The sequence below is a fragment of the Molossus molossus genome, unplaced genomic scaffold, assembly GCF_014108415.1.
Source record: "Molossus molossus isolate mMolMol1 unplaced genomic scaffold, mMolMol1.p scaffold_m16_p_15, whole genome shotgun sequence".
NCBI classification, from domain to species: Eukaryota; Metazoa; Chordata; class Mammalia; order Chiroptera; family Molossidae; genus Molossus; species Molossus molossus.
This window is the reverse complement of record NW_023425350.1, coordinates 70777285-70802418: the sequence shown is the minus strand read 5'-3', so window position 1 is coordinate 70802418 and position 25134 is coordinate 70777285. Positions and strand designations below refer to the sequence as shown.

General features: G+C 58.3%; 1 protein-coding gene across 1 annotated transcript; it reads left to right on the top strand.

Annotated features, from left to right (window-relative positions):
- The first annotated feature begins 4651 nt into the window (after positions 1 to 4651).
- On the top strand, positions 4652 to 6136 carry ADRA2B (adrenoceptor alpha 2B). The gene has a single exon (XM_036263109.1). It carries the CDS (start codon positions 4667 to 4669, stop codon positions 6011 to 6013), a length of 1347 nt encoding a protein of 448 aa, XP_036119002.1. The 5' UTR covers positions 4652 to 4666; the 3' UTR covers positions 6014 to 6136.
- The last annotated feature ends 18998 nt before the right edge of the window (positions 6137 to 25134 follow it).

Below are 25134 nucleotides of genomic sequence, written 5' to 3'. Positions count from 1 at the left end.
CTCCATCCCAGGGTCTGTGGCTTGTTCCCCAATCCCCAACCACACAGCTATGTGGGCTCATCAATTTATTCACTCCGTCCACAGGCATCTATTATGGATTAGATGCCGGGCAGGCTGTTACAGCCACTGGGAATAGCATGGTAAACAAGGCAGGGTTTTCATTCTCATGGAGAGTACTCAGGAGTAGGGAGAGGGATGGAAGGGACACAGGCTGGTAGGAAAGCACCTGGGATTGGTGAGTGCTGGGGCAGAGGAGCATTCCTTCAGGGTGTTGGCATTTCAACTGAGACCTAATTGACTGGATGAGGCATCCGGTGAGAATCTGGGAAAGAGCAGCCAGTGCAAAGGCCCTGATCCAGGAAGAGGACGATGTCAGGCCAGTGTGAAGGGGGTGATGAAGAGCAGGGCACAGGCAGGGCCAGGCCACGGGGGGTGGGGGGCGGGGGGTGTTATTCTAAGGGCAGCAGGGAGCAGCTGCTGAAGGGTTCTGAGGAGGGGACTGATAGATCTGATTTAATACTTAGAAAGCCATTCTGCATGCATTGTGGAAAGTGGATGGGACAGGGAGAGCAGTCAGAAGCACTGCAGCTGTGCAGGCGGGAGCGACCCGGGCAGTGGAAATGGGCAGAAGCGGGTGGTTTGGGGTGTGTTTTGGAGGTTGAGGAAATCGCACCCGTGACTGGATGCACGGGGGAGGGCACCCCACCCGTTACTGCCCACAGGACCAAGGAGGGAGGCAGGGCTCAGGGCAATGAGCATGTTAAGTCTGAGGCTGTTAGACCTGGAATGATGGGCCAAGGAGCCGACTGCTAGGAGCTCCCATCTGCTGGCTTCACTTTCTCCTGAGCGCAAGGCAGGCACGGCCCAGGAGGTGGGGGAGGACAGTGAAAGCACAGCCAACTCCGAAGCGGGGACTGAGCTCTAGGAACGTCTGGAGATTTGTGGTCATGAACTGAAAGCCAGGCCAGTCGATGCAGAGAGTGTTCTGCTCCGGAAAAGGCAGCCGCTTGGTCAAAGGCAGAAGGTGGATGATTTACTTCTGACCAGGGCTGGGGTTTTGTTCGGTGAGTGTGATGGAGGGAGAAGATGACTGACATTAGAGGGCACTGCTCAAGGGTCTGGGAAGGGGTGAGGTTGGGTCATACAGTGTGGTCTGGGGAGAAGGGTCCCAGGGACTTGAATGGTTGGGGCTTTGAGACAGCCTGGGGGTAAAGCCTGGTTGGGGATCATCTTGGTGGGCCCTGAGCTGCTTGAACCCTGGCCTGGGAGGATGTGGGGACAGTCTCACCTCTCAGGCCTGCAGAAGAAGTGGCTCTGGGGCTTCCAGCTAAGATGGCACGACTCTGGCTGCGTTCTCACAGCCAAGGACGGAACAACTGTCTTCCTTCTTTGGGAAAGATGGTACTAGGTCACCCTTCCCCCACGGCCCCCTCCCAAGGACAGCCCTCGAGGGCACCTTCTTTTGGGCACACTACCTGTCTGAGAAAGGCTCGTGTGTATGTCATCCATTGATCCATGTGCCACTTCCCGTCACCGTTCCCTAAGCTTGGCCATATACTGGGGACAGAAGAGATGTCTGCGCGGATGGAGGGAGCGATGCCGTAAACCTGTTGGACACCATCAGTACTGTGTCTGAGCATGGCGTGCTGTGTGCACGAATCAAGGACCTTGGAGAATAGGGTGCTTCTTTCTGCCTGAGAGGGCAGTGACAGGTGAGTGTGCCTTGAAGAGAGCTAGGGCCCGCCGAGCACAGAGGAAGAGTGAGGAGTTTCTGGCAGAGCAAACGGAACCCAGAAAGGACTAGAGATGCGGGAGCTCAGGGCGTGTCCAGGGACCAACACGTAGCCTGGTGGGGTCAGGAAGCTGGGCCAGTGCCTGCTCCTGCTGCTGGCTGGCTGTGGGTCTGGGACTGAACTCTGCCTGGTGGGAGAGGCTGACAATGGAAAGTCAGATCTACTTGAAGGAAGCCCTGCTGTGGCCCGAGGCTCTGCTTCATGCAGGGCTGGGTGGAACAGGCAGCTGGAAGATGTGTGTGGGAGATGGAGAGCTGCAGAGAGGAGCAGGGATCCAGTTACATAACGGCCCCCACTGCCCCCAAAGCCAGAGGCATATCTGGGAGGTGGGGCTGAAAGGTGGCAGCAGGTGACGAGCCTGGAGTGGTGGCTGAGCTTCATGGGTGCTTGTACACCATCCCTGGCTGTCTTCACCTGGGCTGGCACCCAGCAGGGCCTGGTGCTGGGTAGACCCGGATCTGCCCCTCCAGGAAGGCCCAGGTGAGAACCCCTCAGTGGGGACTTGCATAGGGCAGGGGAGGGAGTAGAGCAGCTCTGGCCACAGTTCCTGAAGGGTCCTGGAGGCCTAGCGTCTAAGAAAAAGGGTGGGAGACAAAGGCTGATAGTGGTATGGTTGGAGAGGGTGAAAAGTGGCCCTTCCCAAGCCTGTTTGGGCTCCCAGGGTGCTCAGACTGCACGGCCACAGAACAGAGCCATGGCGGCAAGCAGCAACTTAAGTGGCTGCACCCTAGGCTCCAGTGGTCACCCTTTGTCCTTCTTCATGGAAGGGGTTACTGAGACTGCTCCATCCCTGGCAATTGTGGGTCCAGACTCTGCCTAGTCCAGCCAGTGGGGAGGATGCCTCTGGGTAGGGCCAGAGAGGCTGGCAGCCCTCTTGGAATACAGCCTAGACAACACGACCCATTTGGCTGTGGGCACTCCACCTAACAGAGAGGCTGGTTAGGCTGATAGTCCAGGATCAAGGAGGAATACACCTCCCCACCCCTACCACGTGCTAGGGGATCTGGGATACCGCCCACCTGAGCCTGGGTAGGGATGAGCCATTGTTTGTGGGCACCCAGAGGGTGGAGCAGAAAGGTCCAGTGGGCGCTCTGGCTCAAGGTGGGTCCTGTGGCACAGCCATACTGCCCTAGGCGGACAGATACTTATACAGAGGGTGGCATGCCGTGCTGTGCACTAGAAATGCGAGGCCAGGCGCTAGGCTGGGTGATTCACGAGGGGTTCCGGAAGGGGAGAAAAGGCCCCGGAGGCTGCCCAGGCTGGCCCTGGTGGTGGCCGTTGGAGAGTGGGTAGGGACATGGTGCCTGAGGAAGATCCCTGCTCCAGAGCTCTTCGAGGCCAAGATGGGGGTGGGCAGGGTGTGTGCTGTCAGAAGTTTCTTCTTACCCCAACTCCTCTTCCTACGGCCACCACCGAAGAGGGGCGCACAGAGTGCACGTGCGCAGTCAGCGGGACCGGACAAGGAGCAAGGGCAGCTCCCTTCACAGCTGCCCCTGAGACCCGCTTTTCCTTGAGACCCCCTCTAAGTCTCCTTGCTCGGCACCAGGGGACATCCTCTTCCTATTGGTCAAGAGATTGCCTAGAGACCCCTCATACCCCGCCCCCAACAGACCCGTGTCAGCGTCCGGGTTGCTGCTGAGATTTGAGTCCAAGCCAGTTTTCATCTTTGCCCTTAGTGGAGGAAACCGACGCAGCCAGGAGAAAAAGGGCAGCTGAAGCCATAAATCTCTGAATACTCGCTTGCTCCACCGGCTTCGAGCGTTTCTGGGTCCCCGGGCGCGGCGGTGCTGTGTGGGCCGGCCAGCCGCAGACGGCGGCAGGGGGCGCTCGCCACCCGGCCACGCGCGCCTTCCCGGGCTCCGCAGGCCCGACGGAGCCCAGTCGGGGCGGGAACGCATCAGGAAACGGGGTTCCGGCAGCCTCCCGGTTCCCCCACCTCCTCCGCTCGGCTTCATATTTCTTGGGCGCCAGTGTGGTTGCGGTTTATTGTGCTCCAGCGCCCACCCTCTCCTTGGGGATCTTGGGCTACGGGAGCAGAGATCAACTCGCGCCCACCGTCCTAGCCTCCCAGGCTCGGCCCCAGCCCCGCAGTCCTTAGGAGAGAGGTCCTTTCAGTGCTCGCGGTCGCGCCCGCGCAGCGTCCCTGCTCCCTGCGCGCACGGACCCTTCCACTCCTGTAAGCATCCTTCCCAGCGTCCCGAAGACCCCAGATGCGGAGCCCCTCGGACCCCGGCTCTGGGAGGCCCGGGAAAGGGGGGACGCGCCGGGTGGGAAAGACGCGGGAAGGCTGCAGACCCCAGTCCTCGGAGTGGCGCCCCTCCACCCAGCCGCAGCCCGAAGCCCGCCACCGCCCCGCGCCTGCCCCGCCTCCTGCCTCCGCCTCCAGTCTCCTCCCTCCTGCAGCCGCGGCTCGGCTCCCCACTCCCCTGCCGCCGGGCTGCCTGCAGGCGCGGCTCCGGCTTGAGCGAGCGAGCGGGCGCCGCAGCCACCGCGCCTCTTCCGAGAACAGGCGGCGCGCGCCCCCGCAGCCCGTGGGACCCCGCGCCACCTGCGTCCAGCAGCCTCGAGGTGGGAGGACACAACTTTTCCCCGGTCCCTGGTGGGGCGGGGTCGGCAAGGCAACGGGACAACTTGGAAAACTTCTCCGGGTGGACGGCAGGCACGCCAGGCGCTGGTGGAAGAGGATGTAGGAGGGCAGTGCCTGGCCCCAGTATTCCCCACCTCCTAGGTCCCGCTTGGCCTGGCCATGGGGCTCCAGCACCCTCAGCGCCGCCAGAGGGGTGACCCCCTTGTCTAGACGCGCTGGGTGGGCCAACACTGTCGCTTGCTGTGCTCGCGCTGGGCAAGCAACGTCCCCTCTGGCCCGCTCTGCCATGGACCACCAGGAGCCCTACTCGGTGCAAGCCACCGCGGCCATCGCGGCGGTCATCACCTTCCTCATTCTCTTCACCATCTTCGGCAACGCGCTAGTCATCCTGGCGGTGCTGACCAGCCGCTCCCTGCGCGCTCCGCAGAACCTGTTCCTGGTGTCGTTGGCCGCTGCTGACATCCTGGTGGCCACGCTCATCATCCCTTTTTCGCTGGCCAACGAGCTGCTGGGCTACTGGTACTTCCGGCGAATGTGGTGCGAGGTGTACCTGGCTCTCGATGTGCTCTTCTGTACTTCGTCCATCGTGCACCTGTGCGCCATCAGCCTGGACCGCTACTGGGCGGTAAGCCGCGCTCTGGAGTACAACTCCAAGCGTACCCCACGCCGCATCAAGTGCATCATCCTCACCGTGTGGCTCATCGCCGCTGTCATCTCGTTGCCGCCCCTCGTCTACAAGGGCGACCCAGGTCCTCAGCCCCGCGGGCGCCCACAGTGCAAGCTCAACCAAGAGGCCTGGTACATCTTGGCCTCCAGCATCGGGTCCTTCTTCGCACCCTGCCTCATCATGATCCTCGTCTACCTGCGCATCTACGTGATTGCTAAACGCAGCCACCGCAGAGGTCCCAGGGCCAAGAGGGGACCCAGGGATGGTGAACCTAGACAGCCCCGCTTTGTCCCTGGGGAAGCCTCTGCCAAACTGCCAAGCCTGGCCTCCCATTCGGCTGCTTCTGGAGAGGCCAATGGACACTCTAAGCCAACTGGGGAAAAAGAGCATGGAGGGACCCCCGAAGATCCTGAGAACCCAGTCTTGCCACCCAATTGGCCTGCCCTTCCCCATGCAGGCCAGGGGCTGAAGGAAGGCGTTTGTGAGGCATTTCCAGAGGAGGATGTTGGAGAGGAGGAGGAAGAGGAGGAGGACGACCAGTGTGAGCCTCAGGCCTTGCCAGCGTCCCCTGCCTCAGCTTGCAGTCCACCCCTGCAGCAGCCACAGGGCTCCCAAGTGCTGGCCACCCTCCGTGGCCAGGTGCTCCTGAGCAGGGGAGTGGGTGCTGCAGGTGGACGGTGGTGGCGTAAGCGGGCTCAGCTGACCCGGGAGAAACGGTTCACCTTTGTGCTGGCCGTGGTCATAGGCGTCTTTGTGCTCTGCTGGTTCCCTTTCTTCTTCAGCTACAGTCTGGGTGCCATCTGCCCACAGCACTGCAAGGTGCCCCATGGCCTTTTCCAGTTCTTCTTCTGGATTGGCTACTGCAACAGCTCGCTGAATCCTGTCATCTACACCATCTTCAACCAGGACTTCCGCCGTGCCTTCCGAAGGATCCTTTGCCGCCAGTGGACCCAGACGGCCTGGTGAGCCGCCTGCCTGCTGCCCTGGTGGGGTTGGTGCCAGGTAGCACCAGGGCCACACTGATTCCTACCCTGTTTTATGTGGCCACTTCCCTGGGGCTGTTTGGTCTCTGCCCAGGTACTACAGGCCTTATCTTGGGAGCACCCTGGGAGGGGCAAGGGCAGGGGTACTGTTCACAGGGGTCTATCCTAAGCTTTCCCTTGCTGGTTTGGCTCTGGGGCACATCTCCTCCACGCCCTGCCTGAGTGCAGGCAGATGGAGGAGGCCTGGGCCTTCCTGAGTGTGGCTGAGGCCAGGCTGGGATAGAGCACCACCCTCTCGGAACCTCAGGACCCTGCAAACTTCCTCGAGGACCTTGTGGTTCCTGGCAAGCCACTTGCTGGTGGTGTTTTGTTTCTTTTCCATCTTGCCCAGTAAAGAGCAGGAAGCTAGCCTTCCACTCTCTCCAGGAGGCTGAGGAGGAGGCACAAACGATGGCCTTGCATTTGTGTTGAGTGCCCGTGGTCCCCATCAGGCACTGGGTGAGGGTTTATAGACTGGCACTGTCCCTGGGCCCTTCTTCCCCTTCCCCCTACTTTGAAAGCCAGAACTGTGATCCGTGTCCCACCTGGAGCCCCTCTGGAGGCCTGGCCTCTGCCTCAACAGGACATCCCTGATCACTAGCATTCACCCCCTGCAAAATCCAGGGCAACAATAGCTTGCCGCCTACTTGCTGCAGGGAGATGAAAGGCATTGCACAAAGCTTTGAGCTCCATGGGGGAACCTAGAGAACCAGAAAATGTGACTATTTGGTGATATGAAAATTCCCTTTCTCTGTGTTTACCACCGCCTGTCTTCCTATAGACTTTTGTTCTGGCCTGGGGTGTGAATTCCTGCCCCAAACTGGAAGTGAGGAGTGGCAGACAGAACCCTATTCCAGTTAAAGGATTTCTTTGAAAATGCGTTCTTGTGCCTGCAAAGGTTTGAGTTATTATGCTGCATGACAACTTCTTGACATTTTACCTGCAACACCAAGAGGGTTTTCTGTGGCTTGGGCCCCCCAGTGGGGGATAAGTCTTTTGTCATCAAGAAGGCAAATTGTTTCCCCAAGATAGCTAAAAATACCCATACCCTGGGAAGAGTCTGACATGAGAGCCTGTGGTGCGTGACAGCCCCCAAGCAGGGTTCTGGGCTGGAGCAGGTGAGCGAGGGCCCCCAGGACCCCTGGGGGAGCCTCGCACCAGGAAGGGCTCTGAGCCCCAATGGGTCCCTGTGATGCACAGCTGATCCCACCCCAGAAGGATGTTGGCTGGCCACCTCCCACCCAGCCGTATGGCTGTACCCCACTGATGGGGCTCCAGGGGCCTCTTCTTTCTTGTTCTCAGCCACCACCCAGACCCTTGAACCCAGAGCAGTTTGAAGCACATGAAGGATGTTTCCCATAGAAGGGGGGACCTTATGCCAGTGGGATCTTCACTGGGGGTGGAGCCAAGCCACAGGGCACTGTTGGCACTCTAATGGACCTGGCCAGATTGGGAGGGGTGCTGAAGGTGTTTTCTGGGTTAGAGAGAATGGAAGGGACCGAAGAGAATCCCTCAATTTGTTCCTTAGTGTGAGGCCAGGGCATTGCCCTGGGGTGGCGCTGGGTAGGTAGGTGGGCCTGAGGGAGGGGCTGACGTGTGACATCTGCTGACTGATCTCTGTGCCCTAGGGCACCCCTGATATTGTTGCCTGTGGCCCCCTTATTGTGATATGCAGTTGTTTTTTTAAAGGTCTGAGCTATTTTATCAATAAAAGATATTTTGTAATAAGCACGCTGTGTCGTCGTTGCCGAAGGGCTGCCGGCTGCAGTTGCTCCTCGGCTGTGGCAGACTGGCAGGGGCCAGCCGGTGCCCACCCAGCCGCCTGCACTTTGTCCACACATCATCCCTTTTCCTCGTTAGGAGACGGTGGGGGTGGCCGTGGCCAGCGGAGCCTGAGGCTGGCTGCTTGGAGAGGGGAAGGGAGAAGAGCGGGCATACACCCAGAGGCAGGAGAGGCAGGGGTCCGGGCAGGGGCCAGCACGTGCGAAGGGCGCTGTGTGGGGGATCTGACAGTCGGCGTCACCGGAAGCTGGCCTCGCAGGGCAGTCAGATGCGGGAGGGGCCAGCAGAGGTGAGGGGACGGAAGAACAGGCACTCTGGAACGGAAGCTGCGCCTTCAGTGAGGGCAGGAGGTGAGTGGAGGCGATTTGCTTCAGGCTGTCTCACCCTGAGAGGGTCAGTGTCTGCGCTCGAGTCTCCTCATTTCCAGACAAAGCATCGCAGGCCGCAAAGCTACTGTGTGCGCAGGAGCCCAGTCCAGCAGGCCTGCTGGCCCACCTCAGAGAGGGCAGCCTTGGGCCAGATGCAGCAGGTTGGCTGCGTTGGTGAGGGTGGTGCCAGAGAGGGAGAAGCCTGGGAGGGGAGGTGGGGAGCAGCAGTGAGGCCCCGGGGTCTGGGAGTGTGAGGCCACCTTCACCTCTCCGGTGACCCAGCATTCACACTTCCCAAGGCCACGGCCTTTGCCAGGGGAGACTCCATGTGTCCACCAACATTGGTGGACTTAGGGACCTGGAGCTTCGCTGAGGACTTATCCAGAAAGCCAGGCGCTGCCCTGAGGAGCTCCCAGTCCTTCCCACCAGCCTGCACCACCGCCAGGCCCTGAGCCTGACCAGGGCAGAGCAGAGTAGTTCATCTGTTCCGCTGAGCTGACGACTCTTCTGGAACTCTGTCTGATTACCTTGCTGGTCATCCAGACCCAGGCTCTTTCCACGGACCATGCAGTCCTGTGTAGCCTGAGGGCCTACAAGGGGCAGGCCCATGGGCTGGGGGGAGGAGCTCCCTCCCAGTCTCTGGGGGTGGTGGCAGAAAATTTCCCTGCTGGAGCTGGACTGTGGGCATTTCATTCTGAATATATTATCTCATTTGTGGCAACTTTACAGAGGAGCAAACTGAGGTTGGGTCCCCAAATCCCAATGCTATGAATTTCAGATGCAGAAAAATTGTGGTCCCACCTCGGGTACCAGCGTTCATTCAGTGACCTGGCTGTGTGGGGTCTGAGCCTCATCTGGGCTGGAGTCGGTAGCTGCAGTGCTGGGGTTGACAGCTGTCTGATCACTGCATTTTACTGAAGGAGAGACTCAGGCCTAGAGGCAGAGGACCCTTCTTGGACCCCCAGGCACATGCTGGTGAGGCCGGGTCTGGAACCCAGGTTGCCCACTCTGTCCCCAACATCACACCTCCCTACCGAGGGGTTGCAGCCAGACTGGGGAATGACAGGCCCACGTTGAGGAAACGCCTGCTGACACTCTGCGGGCCAGGTCCTGAGCTTGGCTTGTCCCTGCTGCCTGGCTCAGTCCTCAGACCGGAAGAGCAGAGGCGCATGCACGGCCCAGCTCTGCGTGCGGCTGAGCCGGATCCCAGGACCGCTGGCTCCGGGTTGGACCGGACCTCCTCTCACACCCCTTCCTGCTGTTCTGTGTGAGCAGCACCTACTTTTGATTGTACCCCAAGCCCATTTTAGGGTTAGTGGGTTGACAAAGTGGGTTCAGAGCAACATATATGGGCGTGGGGGCCCTGCTCCTCCCTAGAATAGTCCCGGCAGGTGAGGGCGGGCCGCAGGGGCGTGGCAGTAGACTGGGCTGGCAGCCGTGAGCAGTCTTGGCCGGGCACTTCTACCTCTGGGGACATCCCTGACCGAGGGGAGGCACGGTGGAGGAGACAGAGAAGAGGTTGGGAGACATCCCTGACCGAGGGGAGGCACAGTGGAGGAGACAGAGAAGAGGTTGGGAGACATCCCTGACCGAGGGGAGGCACGGTGGAGGAGACAGAGAAGAGGTTGGGAGACATCCCTGACCGAGGGGAGGCACAGTGGAGGAGACAGAGAAGAGGTTGGGGGACATCCCTGACCGAGGGGAGGCAGGGTGGAGTAGACAGAGAAGAGGTTGGGAGACTTCCCTGACCGAGGGGAGGCACGGTGGAGGAGACAGAGAAGAGGTTGGGTGGGAATGCTTAGGAAGACCTCTCCCCACTGCTGCCCTCACTCTGTATAAATTTGGGTCCTTGGGTCACTAGGGACACCCTTGAAAGGGCGTCGAGACCCTGCCCCTGTCCCTGACCAGCTGCTGAACAATTCCAGGTGCTGGGAATTCCTCTTTGGAGTGTTCTTGCTGGAGGCACCCTGACCTGTCTGTTCAGAAGGTGCTGTGGCAGGAGGGCCAGCTGACCTGCTGTCAGGACGCAAGGTGGAGGGAACTTGCGGGTTCCTCAGGCCCTGGTCCCCTCTCAGTCCTTTGCACGACTCCATCCTGTGTGTCTGGGGAGTGCTGGGAAGGGGTTTGCGACCTTGCCTTTTACCACCTGCAGATGGGATCGCTGCTGACTGGGGGCAGGCATCTGACCCTCTGGGACTGGTATTGGGCAACCTTCTGCTGCCCCGGTGCTGGCCGGGACTTCTGCTCCGGGACCTGGTCCCTGTGGGCAGCGGAGCTGGTGTGGGACTTCCGTGCCACTGAAAATCTTGGTGGGGAGGTGGTGGGGAGGCTAGAGTCACGTCTGCTTCCGCCACCACCTGTCTGGCTGCCCCTGGGCAGGGCTAGGTCCCTCTTGAGGCCTCAATGTCCCGTCCTGTCCACAAGAGATTGCCCCTGTGGTCCCTAGAAATCCCCAGCCTGAGGCTCCATCTCTGCCCCACCCTACACCCAGCTCCGGAAGGTCCAGATGCTGAGGTCCTGGCAGTTCATGAATTGTTCTTGAGTTGGGCTCCTGGACAGGATCGGGCAGTTTTCTTCACCTTTGTACCTCGGTGCCGAGGGAGCGAGTCTGGGGTGACTAGTCAGTGTGGGGCCCTGGAGATGGGCAGTGGCGAGAGGGAGGCTGGCAGCGCTGGGTCGGGGGGCCGCGCCTGCCGTGCGTCACTCGAGGTCCGAGCCATCACTACTCGTTTCCCGGGCGAGGAAACTGAGGCTGGGGGAAGTTGAGGATCTTGTCTGAGGTCATCCAGAGCCAGGATTACAAATCCACCCAATCTAATCTCCACTGTGTCACTAACTGGCCTTGGCGTCTGCCCGTCAATGTGGGGAGCAGGCGAGGGGCCCTCCCAGCCCAGCAAAGCCTCTGACCTACAGAGACTCCGGCTTGGGGGTGATCTCCCTGCCTGTTGCACCTCCGTTAGTGCAGGGCCCAGGCAGGGGTAGGAGGTTCCCACCCTCCCGGGCTCTGCTCACTATTAGCAGGGGAGGCTGGGAGCACACGGCTAAAATTAGACGCGGATCCTTCAGCTCCCGCATCCGTCCGGCTTGTGGGGAAGCTGCTGCCAGAAGGCCGGGGCTGGAGGAGCCTGGTTGTCAGCTCGCACCTCCCCAGGGCTCGCCGCTCTGATCTTCTCACACCCTCCCCAGCCCTTGGCCAAAGGCTCCGCCCTTGGCTTGGCCTTGTGGCCATCTATTGATTAGCAGTGATTTCAGAGGGAGAGTCACCCCCCTTTTAATACCCACCCTTTACCCCTGGGATTCCACTGCCCCTTTGTTCCTCTCTTCCCTTCCTCCCTTCCCCTCTTCTGGCCCTTTCCACTTCCGAGTCCTCAGAGACTTGCCCCCTCCTCTGAGACGCCCCTCTGCCTGCTGCTCTGGGATGCCTGGCTCTTCACCGGCCCGCCAGCTTCACGGACCATTGTGGCTGCAAGCGGACTGGAACAGACTGAGACTGAACACGAGGCTTTGTCCCTGGCAAGTGGGGGCTATTTGTGACCCGATGCGCCCTTTAGGGTCTCGGCCCTTCAACAGGCTAGGTGGGGGAGGTGCTGAGCCTGGCCGAGGGTGTCAGGGTCCTGCCCTTGATTTCCCTGGGGAGGGGCAGGCCCCTCTGGGGCTGGGGGTTAAGCCTGTCCAATCTCAGTCCACCCAGAACTCAGTGGGAATGCCGCTACCTCCAACCCCAGGGGGACCTGGGCGGCTCCGAGAGGAGGCCGGGCTGGGCCGGGCAGTGTGGGGCCCGTCCCTGCGTCGTCCCGTTCCCACCCCAGCTCGGCTGCAGCTGTGCAGCAGGGAGCGTGAGAGCTGCCTGTGCCTGCTGCTGGGAGTCCCTGGACACTGGGGGTCAGCAAGGGTTAAACCCAGCCCTCCCCTCCGAGTTCGGGAGAGGGCTGGGCGGGGGTGGCCACAGGCTGCAGGCTGCACCAGGCCCCTGGGTACTCTTTGACAGGTGCCATTTTGACACAGCTATTCCAGCTGCAAATCCTCTCCAGCCCTGCAGCCTGGCAGCTGGGATTAGAAAGGGCACACGGCTGGCAACCGTTTGAAGGATGTTCTCAGTTGTTTCAGAAGCACTGGCGGGGGTCCAGGGGCTGGGGTCACGGTCCCAGCAGGGCCGCCAAATTTCTGGGTGACCTTGGGCAAACCCTTCCACCCCTGCACTTCAAATTCCTCATTGTCAGATGGAGGGGTTGGGCTGGACGGTTTCAGTGGTGTCCTGGTGCTGCTGCAGGAACCACTGCGCAGGGACAGAGAGATGTGGAACCGGGTCACTCTCCTGCCCCCACCTCACCCCTCCTTTCTCTGCTCATCTGTTGTTCAGGAAGCAGCTCCCCGTTGCCCACCAGGGTTCCTCCTCTGCCCGCCCCAGGCTCCAGTAACATCCTTAGCCACCTCCCTGTCCTGCCCAGGACACCTGTGTCCCAGGGAAATCTCGGTGGTGGAAACCTTAGAAGTGTCATCTTGAAAGACATTCATTCATCCCCCAAGGCAGGCTGGGAGCTGATGGGACAGGGAGGGGGTGTCTGGCAGGAGCCAGCCTGTGCTTGACACTGTCTAACAGGCTGGACAGGGAACTCAAGCTGGAGCAGCAGTGGTGGAAGTGGGTGAGGTTCTCCTGGACAGCAAGCAGCGTGGGGGGGCTCCTGGGCAAACCCTGCCCCCATTGGGTCAGGGCCTAGCATGACATGGGGAGGAGCTGCAACTCCTGAAAGTCAAACAGCGTTAACCCCAGTCGGGGTCGGCCCCCCCCCCCCGGGGAGGGCGGGGCTCTGCCTGGCTGGTGCCCCTCGCCCGCCCGCCCGCCCGGAGCGCAGCCTGGCCCAGAGCAGGCGCGTGGGAAGCATCTGTGGAACGAGTGACGTTCCCCAGCAATCGGGGCAGCCGTGGCCTCAGTCACCCAAGGCTGGGGACCCTTGCCCTCCAGGAATGCATCTCTGGTTTGGTGTTTAAATTTTCTGTTTCGTTTTTCCCATAGTTTCCTAGAGAAATTCTGTTGGAAGATTCCATCCTGACCTTGGCCGAGCCAGAGTTAGGAGAACTCTCCCTCAGAGATGGGGGAACACCAGGGCATCTCCGGGTAGGGGGTCAGGGACCCGTCCTGGAGTGTGGTAGAGTAGATGGGACTGGACAGAAAGGGGACAGGCAGAGAGGGTGTGGCTGGGTCATCCGGTGGCAGCATGAGGAAGTACTGGCTTTGCCATCAGACTTGGCTTCATAGTTCACTGGTGTGTGGCCTCAGGCAAACCATGAACCCTCCCCCAGCCTCAGTGTCCTCATATTTAAAATGGAATGACATTGGCTCCTTTAAGATTGGAGTGGTCTACTGAGAGAGAGAGAGATGATATAGGTGTCCTGATGGAGCGTGGGAGCGCAGAGTTAGCACCTGTGGATGGCAGAGACATTCTGATTACTCTCTGGACATCCAGGTCCTCTCCAAGGTGTCCCCCGACTCACTGCTCAGGGGCCTGCCAGAGGAGGAGGGACTCTGCGTCCTGGAAGATGGCCCCGCCCTGTGTATAGAATCTGCTGTAGTCCCTGCCCGCACCCATGCTCCCACGGGACCGCACCCTCTCCCACCCAGGGCTCTGCCAGGTGTGTAGCTGGGAGAGAAGGTGCTCAGGCAGACAGGTCAAACTCGGCTCACCTGCGCTCGCAGCCTCACCACTGCGATCACGACACACCGGGCAATGGACCTGAACCCGCCAGGAGCTGCGGCGAGGCTGCGGGAAGCGCTGGGCGGGCATTCCCCAACAAGGCAGCTCACATGCAAGGTGAAGCCTTCGTGCCCCTCGGTTCTGGGCAGTCCTGGCCTTGCCTCCCAGCGGGTGTGGGGGAAAGGGCTGCCAGCCCGCTGTGAGGGGCTGTCAGGGTGGAAAGAGGGCCGTCTCTGCAGACCCCCAGGATTCCTGCACGGCTGCTGTGGAGGGGCACCCAGGTGTCGAATGTCAGCGTTTGGACATTTGGAGATGCTGAGAAAATTGCATGTGGATGCAGTTGTCATCAGAGGGGTTCTGGGCGCCAGCAGAGGGCGAGGCCAGGCCACATGGCAGGGCTGGGTGGGTGTGGGGCTTCTCGGGACAGCACCTTGACCGGGGCCAGAACCAGGAAAGGTAGGAAGGGCTGCAGGGCAGTAGAGGTCTTATGCCCTCAGGAGTGTGGAAAGCAGGTGAGGATGGTTCAAGGTCGCCTGCCCACATGCTGATCTACCGCTTGGGAGTCTGATCCCCTGCCTGAGCAGATGCTGTGGCTCCCTGGGTTCCAGGAGTAGAATCTGAGCCCAGACTCTGTCCACCTGCTCAGCTCCCCACAGCGGTGGGGCCGCCCCTGCAGCCCATCCACCAATGAACTCACAACATGCACCTGATGTGGCCCTGCCCCAGCCAACCCCGTTTCCCTTCTCCGCAGTGAGTTTTCTCCTGGGCACTCATCACCAGTTAGCGGGCTAGATATCTTACTTAGGGGCCTGTCCCCTAACAGGCTGCGAGCACCCCGAGGGCTGGCATGGTCACCTGTTCTGTTCACTGTGTAGCCCAGGACTTGTGCCTGGCAGGCAGTAAAAGTGTAAGGGCTGACCTGGCCCGCCTGCTGCCCTGACCCCTGTCTCCAGGGCTGCTAACCTCCGGGAAATGTGGTGAGGGGAGAAAGCCATATGGATTTGAACTCCTTCTTGGGAGGGAGGGAGAGTGGACGCGGGGGGGGGGGGGGCAGTTAGAGCTTCAAGAAGCAGCTTGAACAACAACAGGGGTTGGCTGTTGGCTGAGCCAACTTAGGGCAGCTGGCCGGAGTCTGAGTCCCCACGGAACAGCTTCGGTTGGGTGAGTGGATTGTGCAAGTCTGGGGCCTGAGGGGAATTGCTGGGCACGGTGGAGGTGGGCAGACGCTGCGGAGAGCCACCACCACCTGTGCTCTGGGAGCCAGGCGGGCCAGGGAGAGGCCTCCAGCACCGAGGCTGCAGTGCACTGAGGGATGGGCTCGGTGATGCGACTCGACCCTGGGGAAGCAGGACTGGTGGACTGGAAAGGAGGGCACTCTGCAGAGGACTGGTGGCTGGTGTCTCAGGCAGGAGGGGGTGGAGGGGTTGCAGGGGTCCATGCTGTCCAGGCTATGGCTCGGGTGTGTCCTCCTTCATGTTCTGAGGGGCCCTCTGGCCCCAGGCTATCCCCAGGGGCAGGGGACAGGGCGGGTGAGGCCTGGGGCCAGCAGCTCTGCTCCAGAGGAGCTGACTAAAAATAAGTTGGGATGTCAGGGTCTCCTGGCTGCAGGAAGTGGAGAACAGGACTGAGTGTCAGGAGGAGGAGGAGGCAAAGGGGAGGAGACAGCTACAGCTGAGGGAGCCCAGCAAACTTGCTTGTTTGTCTTCTTCTCCCTGGCTCTGGGTGAGTGGCTCTGGTCTGCAGGGACCTGCGGGTGTCTGCAGACCCCTCACTACTTGCCCAGCCAGCCATTCCCCGAGGACTCCTCTGAGGCCCTGCGGGTGGTGTGCAGGAGTCGGGAGCTCTGTGGGTGAAGGCAAGAGGGACCAGGGTACTGAGACTCTGTTTGGAGGCAGAGAGAGAACCTGATGTTCCAAATTTCATTACTACCCCAATATTCTGCAGATGCAGAAATGGGCCTAGATGGTCTAGACTCTAGGGACTTGTCCCAGGTCACATAGCTGGCAATGCCCAGAGCCACAACAGACACTCAGGGCACTCTTGTAGGACCTCAGCTCAGACAGGGCACAGCCACCGCCACCTCGCCCTCTGAGGAAAGGGCAAGAGCGAAAGGTCCTCTGCAGTGTGGTCACAGGCTTGTGCAAGGGGGAGGGAGGTGGAGGCAGACAGGAACCAGTACTCCACAAGTCCTCAGGGTCCATATGATACCCACCTCAGCCCACCTACCCAAATTCCAGGCTCCTTAAGGGTTTGGCATGTTGATGACATGCCTCCCCTCTCTGCCCTGCACTCCAGGGGTTGGGAGTGGCTTTGCCCAGGCCGAGGGATAAATGTGGTGTGCCCTCTAGCCCCCGGCACTGGGGCAAGGCCAGTGAGGAGCCCACCTTCCAACCTGGCTGCAGAGCTCATTAGGGTGATATGCACACAGCCCTGCTCCCAACCACTGGCCTGGGTGGGGACTCAGGAGACATAGGCCTCTCTCCCTCTGCCCAGGCCACCCTGTCCCCCGACTCAGCACACCAGCTCCCTTAGGCTCAACCGGATCCAGCCTGTGACCAGTGCACCCCCTTCTCCTCCGCCCTCCGTTTCATGCTCCTCTCCCAGCTCACTCAGAAGAGCTCCCCAAATGCCTGTCACTGCATCTGCACCCCTCTGGCACCGGTTGGCTTGCGCAGAATGAGAGTGCAGTGAGCTCCCAGGCTGGGGCCAGCCCGGGACAAGCCTACCTCCAGGGGCACAGGAGGGGGTCCAGTGCTGACTAGCAGCTTGCATGGTCTTCATCCTTCATCCTCTCTTCTTAATTCCCAGCCTCCTTCTCTTCCTTTCCTTTGTTTTTATTATTTATTTATTTATTCATTTATTTAATCCTCACCCGAGGATATTTTTACATTAATCTTCAGATAGAGCTGGAGGAAGAGAGGGAGGAAGAGAGAAAGAGAGAGAGAGAGAGAGAAACATCGATGTGAGAGAGACAAATCAACTGGTTGCCACCCGCACAACCCCAACCAGGGCCGGGGACGAACCGTAACTGAGGTACATGCCCTTGGCTGGAATCAAACCCACCACTCTTTGGTCTGCAGGTGACGCTCTTACTGCTGAGCCATACTGGCCAGAGCTATTTTTTATTTATTTTATTATTTTTTAATCCTCACCCAAGGATATGTTTCATGGATTTTAGAGAGAAGGGAGAGAGACAGAGACAGAGGGAAACATCTCTGAGAGACAGAAATATTGGTCCCCTCCCCCTGACTAGGGATTGAACCTGCGACCTAGGTATGTGCACTGATGCCTTGACCTGGAATCAAACCTGCCAACTTTTGGTGGACCAGATGATGCTCCAGCCAATGGAGCCACACCCGCCAGGTTGCTTTGTTTTTTCAGGTCTATCGATAAATTCTCTAGGACCCGGAATCCTCAGCCCTGCCTCACCAACTCAGCTCTGTCAGGGGCAGTGAGAATGGCACCAGGTGTTAGACTAGTGGGGTCAGACCTCAGATCAGACTCGGTTCAGCAACCTCCGTACTGGAGTCTGGCTAGGAAAGAATTCAGAATCCAGAACCACCTGACATCGAGCTGAATGGAAGGCCTACAACTACCGAATTAAAGCAGCTGCATCGAGACTGGTAGGAGGGGCGGAGGCGGACGGGCTGGTCCCACACCCATGTGTGGCGGATAAACATCAGGAGGACACCTCCTGGGAAGGTCCTCCCTGAGGACTGAGGGGTTCCCGTCCCACACCAGGTGCCCCGCCCAGGGTTCCAGTGCCAGGAAGAGAATCCCCATAACTTCTGGCTGGAAGGGCCAGCAGGAACTGAGGCTCAGGGAGGCTGAGGTGGCTGGAGCCCCAGGCAGCTCCTCTTAAAGGGCCCACACACAGACTTACTTGGATTGCTCCCTTTAAGATTCCAGCTCGAGGGGCGCTGGAGACATACAGGAAAGAACTGAGCTATTTGGCACTGGAGCGAGGGCTGGAGAGGTGGCTTTCTTCAGGACAGATGCGCTGTCAGAGGCCTTTGTTCCTTTGGTGAGCCCTTCCCTGAGCCGCCATATCTGGGACTCCAGCAACCTGGCTCACACTGGTTGCCCCACCCCGGTGATTCCCTGAGGCCCCGCCCCACCCAACTTTCAGGCCCACCCAAGCTGTTGCCAGTTGCTTAACCATAGAATTGGCCTGTCTTGGATTCTGCTTCAGGTTTTTCTAAATTCTTTCAAACAAGCAGCATCTGGTCTCAGATAGCCCCATACCTCTTGTTAAGTAATATACAGAAACAAACACAGAGAGGCAACCAAAATGAGGAGACAAAGACACAGGTCCCAAATGAAAGAACAGAACAAAACTCCAGGAAAAGAACTAAGCGAAATGGAGATAAGCAACCCAACAGATGCTGAGTTCAAAATACTGCTTATAAGGATGCTCAATAAACTTGGTGAGGGCCTCAAGAGCATTAAAAAAGACCAGTCAGAAATGAAGGAGGCACAGTCAGAAACGAAGGAGGCACTAACTGAAATAAAGAATAATTTACACAGATTCAATAGTAGAGTAGGTAAAGCCAAGAAGCAAACCATTGATTTGGAATACAAGGAAGCAAAAAACACCTGATCAGAACAGCAAAAAGAAAACAGAATCCAAAAAATGAGGAGAGTGTAAGGAGCCTCTGGGACAACTTCAAGCGTGCCAACATTCGCATCTTGGGGGTGCCAGAAGGAAAAGAGAGAGAACAAGAAGTTGAAAACCTATTTGAAACAATAATGGCAGAAAACTTCCCTAACTTGGTGAAGGAAACAGACATACAAGTCCAGGAAGCACAGAGAGTCCCAAACAAGATGAACCCCAAGAGGCCCACACCAAGACACATCATCATCAAAATGCAAAAGGTTTAAGACAGAGAGAATCTTAAAAGCAGCAAGAGAAAAGCAGTTAGTTACCTACAAGGTAGTTCCCATAAGGCTGTCAGCTGATTTCTCAAAAGAAACTTTGCAGGCCAGAAGAGAGTGACAAGAGATATTCAGAGTGATGAAAAGCAAGAACCTACAACCAAGATTACTCTATCCTGCAAAGCTGTCATTTAGAATCAATGGCCATATAAAGACTTTCCCAGACAAGAAAAAGTTAAAGGAGTTCATCACCACCAAACCGTTATTATATGAAATGTTGAAGGGTCTTTTTGAAGAAAAAGATAAAATATATGAACAAACAAAATGGCAATGAATACATAGCTATCGGCAATGGAATCTACAAACAAAATGAACAGGCAGAACAGAAACATTCTCATAGATACAGAGAACATTTTGTTGGTTGCCAGATGGGAGGGGGGTTGGGGGAATGGGTGAAAAAGGTGAAGGGATTAAGAAGAACAAATTGGTTGCTAGACTGACAAACCTCAAAGAGAAGGGGGTTGGGGGTGGAAAGAAATAAACCAAAAAACTTATATGCATAACCAATGGACACAGACAACAGTGTGAGAAAAGGCGGGAGGGAGTGGGGAGGAGGGGGTCAATGGTGGAAAAATGAGGAACATCTGTAATACACTCAAAAATAAAGATTAAAAAAAATAATAACTTTCTCAAAAAAAAGAGTTCAGAGCCAAGACTCAGACTATAAGAGAACATTTATTTAGAAAATCATAGAGGTAGAAGAAGTAATTCGTGGAAGAAATGGGCTAAGGAAACAAGTTATAGGTAAAGGTAGGTAAAGGTGACATCCCTGGGGGGATGCAGAGTTAGGGGGGAAGAGAGGGAGAGTCCTGGGTCCTCTGTCCTAAGGGTTTTAAGTGCAGAGATTTTAGGGGAGGTCCCAGCAGAAGATCCCAACAGAATACTCAGCAGCCCTCCAGGTATGTCCCTTCAGGGCTGGGGTCTTCACTGATTGATTGGCTTGCGGCAGGGCAAGGGGTCATTATCCACTGCAGCTGGTCCTGAGGCCAGCCGTGGGGTCACTTGTCCGGTTTGGCTGCTTTTTCTGGGCCTGGAGCTGAAATACAACGGAAGCCTAGATGTTATCTCTAAGGAGAAAGGTGAGGGGTTCAAACCGAATGACCAAGATATGCTAGAGGAGGAAAGGTCACCCTGGGGACGTGATCCTTCCCTACAATTGTCCTTTGCTAGGTACCCAGGGCTTTCTGCCCTGGTGATCTTCGTACCTGGCCCATCCTTGCTCGGCTCATGTCTGCCTAGCTGCCTGCCAGAGCTCCATCCCATTAGTACCCCCCCACCACACACACGTTTTCTCCCTCAGTAGCCCACTCTCAGTGGCGCGGCTCAGAGCCTCTGGAAGCCCCCAGCTCCGTACTCTCCCTCCCGGTTGGGTCGTGCCCACCCACACCAGCTTTTCCAGTTCTGGGGGTTTGTCTCAGGGAAGAAGCTGCCTCAAGATGGAATGGGAGTGAGGCAGGACAGCAAGAAGCTAGGGAAATACCTTGACAAGTGAAATAAAGGAAACAGACAAAAGTAATTAAACAAGGCCAAACAATGTGAGCGATTTACAGCCTGCTAATGAATCACAAGGTTTTCTTTTCCTTACCCGAGGACACTTAGGAGCAAATGGTTGACCCATTCCAGACCCTGCCAGGGCTTCGGTCCTGGTCCCTCTTTCATGACATTCTTTGAAGATAAAAATAACCAGAAAACAACCCCTTACCCTCTCTATGCACATTTTGATGAATCGACATATTGAAGGACACTCCTGGAAAGCTGGTGACTATGCTGTTAAGACCCTCTCCTGAAAGCTCTTCTGGGACCTGCCTGCGAAAGAGAAAACGCCTCAAGACAGAGGGCCCATAGCACGCTCTCGCTTGAGCACGTCCACAACTTCTATCTCTGTTCCCTTTCTCCTAAACTCTAAGGGACCCCAGAAGACGTGCAACCAGGGGAGCAGTGGGCAGTGGCAGCTCACCCCAGGCTCACCCCCTGAACCTGTCTCCAAGGCCCCCTTTTTCTCTGACTTCCCAGTGAGCTAACAGCAGCACCCCCAGGCTCCCTTCTTTTACTGACTTCCAGGTCTCAGTGAGCCAAAGCAGCCCACCTGGCTCTCTCCTGTTGCTTCTTCTCTTCTAAGCCCTTACTTCATTTCACTGCCTCTGGATTTAAGAAACGTTCTCTCAAAATCACCTGGACTCACTTGTGAAATCTTTCCTGCACCAAGTCAAGAACCCACACACTACCTACCAGCCTGAGACAAACTCTGGGCTCTGGGCTTGGTCCCCTTCCAGGAACAGGGGCTATTCACAGGGCCCTGCTGTCACACTGATACCAGCCAGGCAATGCTGTAGGCCCAGAACACAGGCCCTGAGGCGTGTGAAAAGCCAGAGAGGAGGTCACTGGGGCTGAGCACGCACTTTCTGGCTGCCCTTTCACGGCCTTGCCAGGCCACTCCTGCCCCTGCCCTGGACACTCTGGAGTTGGGATGTCCCACCACCCCCAACCCTGGAGGTCCCGAGGTGGAGATCTGTCTGGAGGATCTGTGGCTATGAGGCTGATGGCCCAGAGGACAGAGACAGAGGGACAGCTATGGGCCACAGGTTTTACAGCGAAGCAGCCTTTCACTGCAGGGACCTGGATGGGAGCCTTGGCCTCTCCTCCGAGGTCCCCAAGCGCCAGACTCAGGACCCTAACAAACAGAGCCCAGGCCCTGCTGTCGCCCTGCAGAAGCTCCCTGAGTTCCAACATACTGTGGTGTCCATTGAATTGCTCTGTCCCTGCCACCACCCGGCCAGGCCTGGAGCAGCCCTAGAGCTGATGGCTACTCATCAACAGTGCGCTGGGGCAGCATCTGCTCTCACCCAGTGGGCTCCTGGGGCAAGTCACTTCTTGCAAAGCTGTTTTCTCATTTATATAATAGAAAGTGCTCTCAAGACAAAATGGGATGATATCTGCTGAGAGCCAGGTACATTGAACATTTTGTTCCTCCTCTCTTCTCAGCCACGAATGCTGTCTCTGACCCTTCCCAGCAGGTGCTCAGGGTGAGAGGTCAAGGAGAGCCCTCTGTAGGCCTGCCCAGATCAGCCTAGGCCCAGGGAGTCATCTGGGAAGGGGCTGTGCAGAGTACCAGGGTTGCCTTCAGATTCTGGCACATTTGCTGTGGGACCTCAGAGGTTACTACCTTCCCTGACCAGTACTGTCATCTGTAAAATGAGGTCCCCGCTATGCCTTGCTCAGAGGGCTGTGCGCAGAGTTATGTTGTGATACTTGTTACAGAGACAGGGCCTGTGTGTGCTGTAGGCCCAGGAGGATGGGGAGGAGGGCAGGGTCTGGGGGTGGATGGGGCACAGACGGTCGGCCCAAGGGCAGAAAGGCTCTGGCGAGGCTGAGGCCCAGGGAAGAGGCTGGGGTGGGACAGGGACACATGGAGAACTGGAGCTGCCTCCAAGATCTCCCTCTCTGGGTGCAGCACCAGCCAGAGCTGCCACCTCTTCTCCATTCTTCACAGTAATTACCCTAAATGCTACATCTGTTGTCATGACAACATATTACCCATCCTTAGGTAAAGCCCTGTTTGCAGGGGAGTCAGGCTGTCTCCAGCTCTATCACTGGTCCCCACCTTGGGGCCCCCAGCTGGTGCCCCTCCCTCCCTCCCTCCCTCCCTCTTTCTCTCCCTCTCTTACTCCCTCCATTTGGCCTTTCAGAGAGGACACTCCTATTTTCTAAATGTCCAGAATGTTTCTGCGACTTGTTTTCTCTGTCTCACTTTGTGTTCGTGGGTCTCCCTCTCATTCCTCCTTCCTTCCCTCACTTTCTTCCATCTCTCCCTCCTTCTTCCTCTTTCTTTCCTCTTCCCTGGATCCCAGGCCTCTTCCCTCTGTCTCCTTCTCTCTGCCTGTCTCTGTATCTCCCTCCCTCCTTCTCCCCACACCCTTGGGTGCGGCAGGATAGCAGGAAAGTGGATGGGGACAAGCAGGGCCTGCTGACTGGCACAGGTCGCTGTGCAGGGGCCTCAAGGAGCCTGTGGGGCTTCGAGGGGAGCCCAAGGCAGGCACGCCCCGAGAGCCTCAGGCCTGTGTGGTGTGTGGCCAGGAAGGCCTTCAACGGCTCCTAAAGAAGCATGGGCCAAAGGATGTGCCTTTCTGCCTCCACCCAGTCCTCTGCTCTGCCTGTTCTCTGGGGCTCCAGCTCCAATGCTGTCTTGTCTGGGGCCTTGCATACTCACCGGGTGATCCCTCCACACTCAGCACCAGCCTCAGGGCACCCGCCTAAGAAGACTTACAGCAGCTCCAGGCGGCGAGTGGAATCAGTCCATGTTACAGGCCAGGAAATGAAAGGTTAGAGGCTCAAGCAACTTGCTCAAGGCCACACAGCTGGTCGGTAGAGGAGGCAGGATTGGAGATCACTGCACAGCCAGGGCTCCGACCGCGGTTCTCTAAGGTACTGTCTCCAGCGCTCACTGCCAGGCCCGGTGCATTTAGCAACACCTGGAGCTCATTTAGCCTCTCAGAAACCCTGCAGGTTGGGACCACTAACATCTGTAGTACCCGTGAGGGAATCAGGGCACAGAGAGGTTAGGTACCTTTCTCAAGGTCACACTGTCCTCAGGGGTGTCTCAGGATTCAAGCCAGGTCTTTCTGTCTCCAGAGCCTGGTCTCTTGGCCCTGAGAGCAGTTGCTACTTTCTTCCTCTCCGTGGGGAGGGAGCCACAGCACACAGGGACAGGGCATGGGCTCACATGCGTCCGAGCCCCTCCTTCTCCTCCCTGATCCCCTGTAAGGTCCCCTCTGGGCCCAGCCAGTCATGTTTTGGGGAATCAGAGGAGGAAGCCACATGGCAGTAGGTGGGCACAGCATCCTCTTCTTTGCTGGGTTCCAGGCACGGGGGAGGGAGTTCCAGGTCACCGGAAAGGCCCACACATCTTACAGTGCCTTGCAGGCCTCTGAGGCAACCCCAGCACCCCATGAACACCTCAGACTCTCATCACTGGACCTAACCCCGCAGCATCTTGGGGGACAGGAGTGCTGACGTGTGGCTGGAGAGCCTGACTGATTCGCAGGCCCGTGGGGCCCTGGCCTCCGTGCACGCTCGCCTGGCCAGGGGCAGCCAGGAACATCCACAGCCCTTCTTGCCTCGTTGCTCTAGTCCCCAGAGAGCAGCTTGGGCCTTGGAACACACTGTCCCCGAGTGTGGCTGACGGAATGATGGAGAGGCAGGTTATTTTTAACAGCTGAGACTCATTGACAGAGCCTCTTCCAGGCCAGGGAAGAGACATGGAGAGAGGGTGGGGACCACAGCCCCAGGTCCTCCCACCCCTCCCCTCTCTCCGTGACCCTAGGCTGGAGAGCCCACAGGCTTGTGGAGGCCCTGGGGCTGACCCGTGGCTGCCTCTTGGCTGTGAACCTTGAGGAAGGCCTGACAGCCAGCACCCGGATATGTGCCCCCCTCCCCGAAGCTGCAGGCCTGGGGGCTGTCGAGGCCATGTGCCACGCGGGGCCGCACGGAACTCAGGCCTGCTTGGCCCAGCTGGTGCCAGCCTGGGCCCCTGCTCATTCTGCACCTCTGAGGGAAGCAGTTCATTCTCCAAGCTCCCCAGGCCCTTCTCAGCTTGGGCTGGGACCACTGCATGACCAAGTGTGGGCCCCGTCGAGGCCCCAGCTCCCCAGGCCCTTCTCAGCTTGGGCTGGGACCACTGCATGACCGAGTGTGGGCCCCGTCGAGGCCCCAGCTCCCCAGGCCCTTCAGAGTCCACTCCCACAGGCCCTGGAGGACCCGGTCCACTGGGTCCGACAGGAAGTGTGCTGAGTACCTGGCCTGTCTTCCTTCCTCCCGGTGAGCCCCTCGCCGCTCTGAGGAGGGAGGGATGCCTCACCCACCCCCATCTGGGTGCTGAATCTCAGTTCTGGCAGTGACCCTCTTCGGCCCTCCTGCGTCCCTGTGTAGGCGGGTCCTTTTAGGACTGTCAAAGGGCACAGCATCACTTGTCATGGAGCATCATGTGGGAGCAGCCTGCTGCTGGGAGTGAGCACTGTCCTCCTCCTGAGCTCCTTCCAGCCTTTCCTGTGCCCCCGCCCCCCGCATGGGCAGAGCGCCCTCGGAGCCCCTGCAGGTGAGCCTCTCATGGCCGGCCGGCTCTTCCTGCTTCCCTTTGGGGAGCCTCTCGGGCTGCTTCTCTCAGTAGAAGGCAGACCTCTGGTTTCCCAGTGCTCCCGGGCCATCAAGGAGGGGTGTGTGTGTGTGTGTGTGTGTCTATGACACCCTTGGCCTCATGGGGACCAGCCCACAGTGGGCAGCTCTCTTATCCA

Coding starts and splice junctions, on each gene's coding strand:
- ADRA2B (XM_036263109.1), top strand. CDS start 4,667: ATGGACCACCAGGAGCCCTACTCGGTGCAAGCCACCGCGGCCATCGCG.